This window comes from Argopecten irradians, chromosome 7 (genome assembly GCF_041381155.1).
Source record: "Argopecten irradians isolate NY chromosome 7, Ai_NY, whole genome shotgun sequence".
NCBI lineage: Eukaryota > Metazoa > Mollusca > Bivalvia > Pectinida > Pectinidae > Argopecten > Argopecten irradians.
The window spans coordinates 6,028,842-6,039,369 of record NC_091140.1 but is presented as its reverse complement, the minus strand read 5'-3'; the positions used below and the strand labels follow the sequence as shown (position 1 = coordinate 6,039,369).

General features: G+C 34.9%; 1 protein-coding gene across 3 annotated transcripts in view; it reads right to left on the bottom strand.

Moving 5' to 3' along the window:
* Positions 1-2,187: 2,187 nt before the first annotated feature.
* Positions 2,188-10,528, bottom strand: part of LOC138327365 (cyclic nucleotide-binding domain-containing protein 2-like) — a 46,636-nt gene continuing 38,295 nt past the window's right edge. For all 3 annotated transcript variants that reach the window (XM_069273409.1, XM_069273410.1, XM_069273408.1), the window contains 8 exons: positions 8,087-8,164; positions 7,080-7,140; positions 6,317-6,428; positions 5,563-5,633; positions 4,888-5,010; positions 4,221-4,373; positions 3,560-3,619; positions 2,188-3,089 (listed from right to left, as the gene is read on the bottom strand). In XM_069273409.1, coding sequence (XP_069129510.1) covers positions 2,892-3,089; positions 3,560-3,619; positions 4,221-4,373; positions 4,888-5,010; positions 5,563-5,633; positions 6,317-6,428; positions 7,080-7,140; positions 8,087-8,164 — 856 coding nt within the window. In that variant the 3' untranslated portion in view covers positions 2,188-2,891. The remainder of the gene's footprint in view (positions 3,090-3,559; positions 3,620-4,220; positions 4,374-4,887; positions 5,011-5,562; positions 5,634-6,316; positions 6,429-7,079; positions 7,141-8,086; positions 8,165-10,528) is intronic.

The window sequence follows — 10,528 nt, the reverse complement described above, 5'->3', positions numbered from 1 at the left end:
GTATTCGTTATCAAAAGTACTGACAATAAACTAATTTATGGTTAGTTATCATAGCTGCCTGTAGTAGTTATTTATTTAATGATATTGTGTGATTTCTTCTTTTCTCCACACAAAAGTCGGACAATTATATATCTGTGGACTATAGTTCTTCTTCCAATACGAAATATAATATTGAATTCGTATTGAAATTACAGAGAATGGCGATGACTGGATAACACAATGGCCCTATCGGCAGGATTAGATAATAGGTCTGGGGAACCTGATGACGGTTTTGTTAACGATGACAATAAAGACAAAACGGGATAGAGCATATGATATCATGTAGAGTCAATAGCTGACATAATGGGCTATGGAGACATGTTTTGAGTTCTCCGATAACTTCTCAACCTGAGAACCGCTTAATTACTGATCACTTGTACTAGCTCAATACACACATGTAATCGTGCCAACATGACAATGGAATCTAGTTAACAGCTCATCAAAGTTTAGCTTTATAATATCATCAGAAATACTGGAAATGTTTAAGTACTCTCTGCAGTAGGATGACACTGACATGTGTTTGGAATAAGGTGTGAATTAGGCCCTAAGGACAATTTATTATACCATAGGAAAATGTCCCTATATATAAGGACTAAAGTCGTATTTAAAGTACAGGTGCACATGCATTCTGTAAATATCCAGACCAAAAACCATATATTGTCACACTAAGGTGTTGTTTTAATTTCTTACCAATTCAGTTTAAACACTAACATTCATTTCAAATCACGAGCAAATTACGTCAATGTTGGATTTTTATTAATTATAGTTTCAATGTTTTAGATAACGGAGATGAAAATTTTCTACCTTTAAAAAAATGCAAGGATTGTTTATTCTTTTTTTAACCGAAGAAGTGTTTCTAATTCACGAATTATCATTTTTTTATTAATTTAATTTCAAATGTCTTTATTTATAATTCCAGATTTTAGAATGCCAGAAAAGCATGCAATGGGAGATAATACTTACAACACAAGATAGGTATTCAACAGTAAATGATAAAATTGATTTAACATAGAATTATATATATATTTGGACCTATTATTATATTAATTTAACATAGAATTACATATTTATATATGACCTACCAAAGTGTCCATAGACCGTTTTGAGACGTTTTAATATCTTAATTATCTCAAAAATTTTTAATGTTTCATTGCTTTTATCAGTTAAATATTTTTCTTCTTCTTTTTTTTGTATTAAATCTGGCTTTCTAACGATGCGGACACTCGACGTTAACGTCACGTGACACTAGAAACGTTGACGATGCGTATTGATTTGAAAAAAAATAATCCCTTGGAAAATCAATGAATAATCAGGTTGTCTGGAAAAGCAATTACAAATATTGATATCACTATTTATTTTTTTTTTATTTCATCGGGTTATGAAATAAATGCTTTTGCTGTTTTCAGACAAAATTTCTTTCACACCCCGATGAAATTTAAAAATAGACAAAATAAATAAATCAATGCCTAATTAAATATTTTATTTTTGTGTATATATGTAGGTAAAACATTTTCAGGCAAAACCTACTTTGTGGATTGAAACAAAAGATATTTGACGAACGATAATACGGTTAAGTATAGCATGCTTTGTTCGTTATATTATTTGATTACGGTTTAAATATGACACCTAGTACTATGGAACGGGCATTCCAATCTTAGAAATCAAAATATCTCAACCATTGATATTACTTTCAGCAGCAAACTGTGTCTTTGGTACGTTTAAGTGAAATACATGTTAAATGAGAAATGTTATTTTGTATCAAACCGTTAGCATCTGAAAAAGAGCGAGTGTTTTTGTATGTTTAGCTTCGGGTGGTAAATTGGGTATTATCGGGTCGAGTTAATTCATGCAGAAATTACACCGTGAACCAATTAATCACAAATGTCCACAAGCAGTTATTTCCGGCATGCACTTATTCTGGTAATATAATTGAAAAGTGTGATTTAAGAGAATTAGCAATTTTTCATAAATCATACAAAGTTTGATTTAAAATTATCCAAATACATGTTTTGCATAATTGTTTACCATTAGTTAATATTGAATGTCTGAGGGAGCCATGGCCTTGCGTGTACCAAGCGTTAACTCATCTAAGAAAAGTTTGATAATCATTCGGGTTCATGGACAAAAACCAAATCGAACGCATTGTCATTCGTTTCGTTTGCAAGTTTAATAAGTGTTTCGTTGAGCTCTGCATATAAAAAGACAACATAAAAGTACGACAAAGCATTCTTAATTCTATGAATCCCATCACATTACATGGTAATCTTGAATAGGACCAGATACATTGTAGATAATACGTCCAATCACACGCATTTATATCGGGAAGACCTTAACATAGATGACTAATGAAATCAGAGATGCAGGTCGTGTGACCTAAAGTGGCCGTGACCTTCGTTGATCGATTATGCTCTTTTATCACTCTGAATGTCTTGCAACAACGAAACATCCATTCCACATTGAAGAATATCCAACAGATATATAAAGTAGTATTGCATTAACACTCATTGGTTCCAATGCATAAATTGTTGTCAATAAACCTCGTTTGTTAAACATTCACATGACAATGTAGTATACAATCTCCGTTAGATAACGATGCGTAGATGACAATCCATTTGGTATCAAAAATCAGAATACCAGTGTGACTCAATAAATACGTAAGTGGCTTAATCAGAAACCAACGCATGGAAATCCTGGCGGGTACCCGATAGTTGTCTATATCAATGGATCCTGATTTTCAATGCATTTTTATATATTCGATCATTTGAACCACTTAATAAACTTAATAGATATAAAAAAAAACTTCAGAATCCACATACTATTATACAAGACAATATCTTTAACAGTCCATTATGCTATATATGCGAGGTAAGATCCTCTATTAACTGGTTTTTGTAGAGTTCCCAGTCGGCTTTGATTTGGAGATTGTTCTGAAATGTATTCTCGTCCGGGTAGGGCTGTACCTGGTTCCGTATCTGCCGTCTGACGGTGGGCGTGGCGTGTTTGACGAAGAATGCTTTAGAGACCATGATCAACTCCGCTCCTCGACTCACCTGTTAATGGAGAACACAAAGTCAAATATAAAGTCAAATCAAACAATGACAGAAAGGTCAAAGAGAGAAGGGGGTATTTTTTATTGTAAAACATCGTTTTTTCACAATCTAACCTATCGTTTATTTTGTTTATTTCAATTATTCTATCGGCATATCAGATTCGATATTCGTATTTTGTCATAAAAGTATAGAAAATAAAGCCGAAAGATTATTCAATTGAAATTTTGTCTAGGATAGATTTAATATGAATTTGCATGGCGGGTACTTCAATGAAGCAGAGAGCGACTACACTACATAAAACATTTTTTTTAAGTTTAATTGATTTTGAGCTTAAATTACAATTACATGTGTGTTGATATGTATTATTTCTTCTGCAATGTTGTTCATGCTTATTTTGAAATTTATATTCGGAAAAAAGCTAAAACTACTTAGTAGCAAAGAAAAGATGTCATCGAGTAACGCCGACTCACCAGACTGACACTTGTATTCTGACGCTCAGCTTCGTCAGGGAATGTGATTGTTTCCAGGCCCTGGATAACATTGAAATATAACAGCAAATATGTTATTGTGAGATTTATCTGAGCGGAACAATACAGTCAGTAAATGCAATCATTTTTCCGTCACCTTCGAGTCCCATCTTTCGTTATTTTTCAAAATATTGACATTTCAATGGGCATAATCTAACAATATTGTTACACTACCGATATGTAAAACGATGGGACAATCTACTTGCTAACAGGGAAATTACACACTTGATGAAACAACTCTGTTTCAGATTGCAAAGATCATGGTGTCTAAAGAAATTAAAATCTGTAGAATATGAAAGGATCGGTGTTTTAAAATGTTTATAATAGACGTGCAAATGTATTATAAATCATTATATATATTGTTACTATTGCATAACACATAAATAATCATACAAATGTTTGAAAACCTTTTAAACACCTTGATACTCACGAACGAATCCCTGGGTTTGATTGTTCCCGACAAGCGTACTAAACACCTTGATACTCACGAACGAGTCCCTGGGTTTGATTGTTCCCGACAAGTGTACTAAACACCTTGATACTCACGAACGAGTCCCTGGGTTTGATTGTTCCCGACAAGCGTACTAAACACCTTGATACTCACGAACGAGTCCCTGGGTTTGAGTGCCTCCACTTGGACGAATACAGGTGGCGGTTTTCCATGTGTTTCCTTCACTGGTTCCGGTGGCTTCGGCGGTTTACATCGCTTGGGAACCTCGTATTTTTTCTTTGAACCTGATGTCTCCCGAATAGCAGACTGATGATAAGAAGATAATATTTCCAATTTTAAAGTGGTTTTGAATGTTACATAAAATCAATGCAATAACATTTCTTATTGATCAGTTAGAAAAGGTTTTAAATCATGCATAATCCTTTTACATGCGACATATTATCAATATAAATAATATCCCCTTCTTAATTGTCCACTATTGGAATGCTTGTAAGTTAAACATATAGTATAACCCATCAACGTTTACATTGTTTGTGATGTTAAATATGCATAATTCGTTAGTACATATATACTATCGACGTTTGCATTCCGAATTTGCTTGTAAGGTCAAATATGCTTATTTCGTTTCATATTGATAAGCATCAGTTCATGTTATATCATAAAAAAGTCTAAACTATAACTTCAACTATTGAAGCTATTTATGCAAAACTAGAATGAAATACTATGATTTTACATATTTTGTCTGAAACATGGTAATAATACATTTATTAATTATTTTTCTTATTCTCGTATATACCAAAGTAAACGACACAACTCTTACAAAATGAGCTTTTTGAGTGGTAGGGAACTTGGAATAGTTGTCCTTTGAGAAGGTCACTTTATTCCTAGTACTGCCCTGAGATCCAGGTGGTGTGTTTTCTTTCGGCTTCTTATTCTCCTGGTCCTAGAAAGAGGTGGTGTATAGTGGTAAATAAAGTCTAGAAACCAGGAGTAAATATACAAAAGCAAAGTAAAACTTCAACAGTAACTAGATGAGTATGTCAGTAATAAAGGTTAACATGATAGGGATTCCTTACAATTTTTCAAACGAAAATCGCAAGCTACCTATAATCATCTCACCATTGATCAAAGCATCAGGGTTAGTTTATTTACATCACTATCGCCATCTTTTATTTAACAAATTAAGAAAATATTTCCGAAAACATTTTCTTCTTTAAAGAAATCCGACCACAAAAAAACACAAATATATAAAATTTCAAATGTATATTTGAAACTTAAAAGTCAATTAAACAGTGACATAATATCTACCTGTGTTTCAATTAAACAGTGACATAATACCTACCTGTGTTTAATATCTACCTGTGTTTCAATTAAACAGTGACATAATATCTACCTGTGTTTCAATTAAACAGTGACATAATATCTACCTGTGTTTCAATTAAACAGTGACATAATATCTACCTGTGTTTCAATTAAACAGTGACATAATATCTACCTGTGTTTCTAATTCCACCTCCTCTTCACACTTTACTTTCCGCTTTCTGATTCCAGTGTCAATCTTTGGGTCTGAATATTGATAATATAACATTTTTAATGGATGACCATGTATTACACTACGGAAGTTTACCTAACAATTAAACAAATATAGTAAACAACACCTAACAAGTCTAGATTATTTATTAGATAATTAAGATAGAGTGGTCGTCTTCATAAAAAAATTATCATAATTTTAAGAATACTTTTTACACATTAAAGAGGCAATTCAGAGAAGATAATTCAGCCAAATAACCACGAAGCACAAATTCAAAAATTACATAATGTTATTGTTCTGCATCCCTTATGGAAAAAACAAGCAACAGTGATCAATTTCGTGTTATTATTAGCGATTTTGTTGATAGCAAACCTTACAAACCTAAGTCATAAGACTTTCAGCAAAACTTTTAAACAGGTTATTCTTATGTAAACTACGAATCGTAGATTGTGATATGGCATAACACCGTTTATAGAACCAAGGGAGGTAAATCTTAATGTACTACAGATTCGCGACAGAGAAAATAAATAAAAGACCCAAGGGAGGTAATGAAATAGCTTAATAATCTGATAAAGCTCTAAGATTCTCCCAGATTTAAGATTTCCTTGCAGTGGCTCGATATAACAAAACAAATAGACGATTAATTTGTGATAATTTCGTATGAAATGATGACACATTTTGAGACCTATGATTAGGTCTAGGCCTAACTGATACTCACATGCTTCCTTTAACCCCAGTGTAGGTAATTTAGGGTTCTCGTCACTAAACGACGCCTTATACTTTATCTTTGCTTTCACACCCTTCAGTTCCCGCAGTACCTGGCAGGATCCCTGTGTACAGGAACAGATATAAGGAATTACAAGTAAACCAGGTGATGCAAGTCTTAGTTTTATTTTGTTCTTTACTTCGTATTTCGATACCTAATCAAATTTGTACATTATACAATGGTAATGGTAATAATAACTAAAACCGTCAGTATAATAATCCATACTTCTACTAATGAACTGTAACAATAAATATAGATTTATATAACGGTCCCTGAAACAGAACAAAACGAACAGTGCTCCAGAACAGCAAGCGTTTTCTGATCTTAAAAATAAAAATGGCTGCAATATCGCGATTTTGTATGCTATTATGTTACCTAGTAATCTTGGTCTATTATTGCTTTATATATACAATATATGTAATCCTTTCGGCAACTTTGCGCGTGGGTTATCTAGCCTACGTTTTAAAGCCTACTCGTCCATCTTACTGGCAATGCTGAATGGTAAAGACACTATAAGTGAGTATGTATTTACAGCCTTGACGACATACAGCCAATTGGAGAAGTTATTAGTAATCTAGTGAGTATGTACTTACAGCCTTGACGACATACAGCCACTCGGAGAAGTTATTTGTAATCTAGTGAGTATGTACTTACAGCCTTGACGACATACAGCCACTCGGAGAAGTTATTTGTAATCTAGTGAGTATGTACTTACAGCCTTGACGACATACAGCCACTCGGAGAAGTTACTGTCCTTCACCACCACTACATTACGTCTGAAAAACAACATTTAAAATCAGTATTTAGTATCTTATCGTTAACCATTACTGTCAGTACTGTGAGTACAACTCGTTAGGTTTTCTCTCTAAAAATAGGACGTTCTACTCATAAAAACATGACCTAAAAATTAGTAAGGACAGATAACTTTATAATGTGTAAATACAGAATATATACTGAATGTTTGATCGAGAAATACCTGGATTTTGATCATGAATACATATTTTTCTTCATTGTTACAGTATTCCGTTTGAAAAACATACCTGTTTGATATCATTAATACGATTTCATACTTACTGAGATACTGAAAGTATTTTTTTAAATGTCGTTTTAATCCATAAGATACATGGTAGAGGTATGCATCGCTGCAAATTCATTTTGAAGGCAAAACAGTCTTGAAAACACCTAATGCCTAATAATTGTGATAGCAAATTAGCGTATAATAGGTAAAAAATATTTTAAGTTATAGAAAACAATTAAATATCTAATTTTCTAATATCCCTATTTCTTCTGCGCACTTTGATCGAGAATCAATGTTTTATTGCATATTTGATATATCAATACTGTCATTGTACGCATCTGATTTGTCCGGAGTTCGTCTTAAATGATCAAAAAGAGGCTACCTCTATAAAGAGGTATAAAAGGCTTTCACAAAACACGCATAACGATAAATACAGGTAGTTTTCACACGAACAATAAACAAACAGTTTAGCCCTATACAGTAGTGACCAGAACACCCGCCGCATCATATCAGATCTGGTGTCATAAATGTGTGAGCTCGATCAAATAATATTGGGACATTACAGCTGACCACCTGCGGTAAATAAACACTGAAACACGCCTTTAATACGGCCTGTGATACCTGTGCTTTGAACCGAAGGGTAACTATCAGGGGTGAAAAGTCCCATAAGAAATGATAAGACATCAAACCCTATGATGTCTTACTTGAAAAAGTGAAGAAGACAGAACTGGGGATGTTCTAGTAGGTTGTCTATCGGCCAGTCCTTCATGAAGTCACATTGGCTGTAAAAGTAGAAATAAAAGACATTATACATTTTGTGTTGTCATGGTTAATGGTGACAGTAGGAGATACGGTATGTGTTGTCATGGTTAATGGTGACAGTAGGAGATACAGTATGTGTTGTCATGGTTAATGGTGACGGTAGGAGATACAGTATGTGTTGTCATAGTTAATGGTGACAGTAGGATACAGTATGTGTTGGCATGGTTAATGGTGACGGTAGGAGATACAGTATGTGTTGTCATAGTTAATTGTGACGGTAGGAGATACAGTATGTGTTGTCCTGGGTTAATGGTGACGGTAGGAGATACAGTATGTGTCGTCATGGTTAATGGTGACGGTAGGAGATAGAGTATGTGTTGTCATGGTTAATGGTGACGGTAGGAGATACAGTATGTGTCGTCATGGTTAATGGTGACGGTGGGAGATACAGTATGTGTTGTCATGGTTAATGGTGACGGTAGGAGATACAGTATGTGTTGTCATGGTTAATGGTGACGGTAGGAGATACAGTATGTGTCGTCATGGTTAATGGTGACGGTAGGAGATACAGTATGTGTTGTCATGGTTAATGGTGACGGTAGGAGATACAGTATGTGTTGTCATGGTTAATGGTGACGGTAGGAGATACAGTATGTGTTGTCATGGTTAATGGTGACGGTAGGAGATACAGTATGTGTCGTCATGGTTAATGGTGACGGTAGGAGATACAGTATGTGTTGTCATGATTAATGGTGACGGTAGGAGATACAGTATGTGTTGTCATGGTTAATGGTGACATTAGGAGATACAGTATGTGTTGTCATGGTTAATGGCGACGGTAGGAGATACAGTAGTGTGTCATGGTTAGGTGACAGAGATACAGTATGTGTTGTCATAGTTAATGGTGACAGTAGGGGATACAGTATGTGTTGTCATAGTTAATGGTGACAGTAGGAGATACAGTATGTGTTGTCATGGTTAATGGTGACGGTAGGAGATACAGTATGTGTCGTCATGGTTAATGGTGACAGTAGGAGATACAGTATGTGTTGTCATAGTTAATGGTGACAGTAGGAGATACAGTATGTGTTGTCATGGTTAATGGTGACAGTAGGAGATACAGTATGTGTTGTCATGGTTAATGGTGACGGTAGGAGATACAGTATGTGTTGTCATGGTTAATGGTGACAGTAGAAGATACAGTATGTGTTGTCATAGTTAATGGTGACAGTAGGTAGGAGATACAGTATGTGTTGTCATAGTTAATGGTGACAGTAGGTAGGAGATACAGTATGTGTTGTCATTGTTAATGGTGACAGTAGGAGATACAGTATGTGTTGTCATAGTTAATGGTGACAGTAGGAGATACAGTATGTGTTGTCATGGTTAATGGTGACGGTAGGAGATACAGTATGTGTTGTCATGGTTAATGGTGACGGTAGGAGATAGAGTATGTGTTGTCATGGTTAATGGTGACAGTAGGAGATACAATATGTGTTGTCATGGTTAATGGTGACGGTAGGAGATACAGTATGTGTTGTCATGGTTAATGGTGACGGTAGGAGATACAGTATGTGTTGTCATGGTTAATGGTGACGGTAGGAGATACAGTATGTGTTGTCATGGTTAATGGTGACGGTAGTTGATACAGTATGTGTTGTCATAGTTAATGGTGACAGTAGGAGATACAGTATGTGTTGTCATAGTTAATGGTGACAGTAGGAGATACAGTATGTGTTGTCATGGTTAATGGTGACAGTAGGAGATACAGTATGTGTTGTCATGGTTAATGGTGACAGTAGGAGATACAGTATGTGTTGTCATGGTTAATGGTGACGGTAGGAGATACAGTATGTGTTGTTAATGGTGACGGTAGTTGAACAGTATGTGTTGTCATGGTTAATGGTGACGTAGGAGATACAGTATGTGTTGTCATGGTTAATGGTGACAGTAGGAGATACAGTATGTGTTGTCATAGTTAATGGTGACAGTAGGAGATACAGTATGTGTTGTCATGTTAATGTGTGACAGTAGGAGATACAGTATGTGTTGTCATGGTTAATGGTGACAGTAGGAGATACAGTATGTGTTGTCATGGTTAATGGTGACGTAGGAGGATACAGTATGTGTCGTCATGGTTAATGGTGACGGTAGTTGATACAGTATGTGTTGTCATAGTTAATGGTGACGGTAGGAGATACAGTATGTGTTGTCATAAGTTAATGGTGACGGTAGGAGATACAGTATGTGTTGTCATAGTTAATGGTGACGGTAGGAGATACAGTATGTGTTGTCATAGTTAATGGTGACGGTAGTTGATACAGTATGTGTTGGCATGGTTAATGGTGACGGTAGGAGATACAGTATGTGTTGTCATAGTTAAT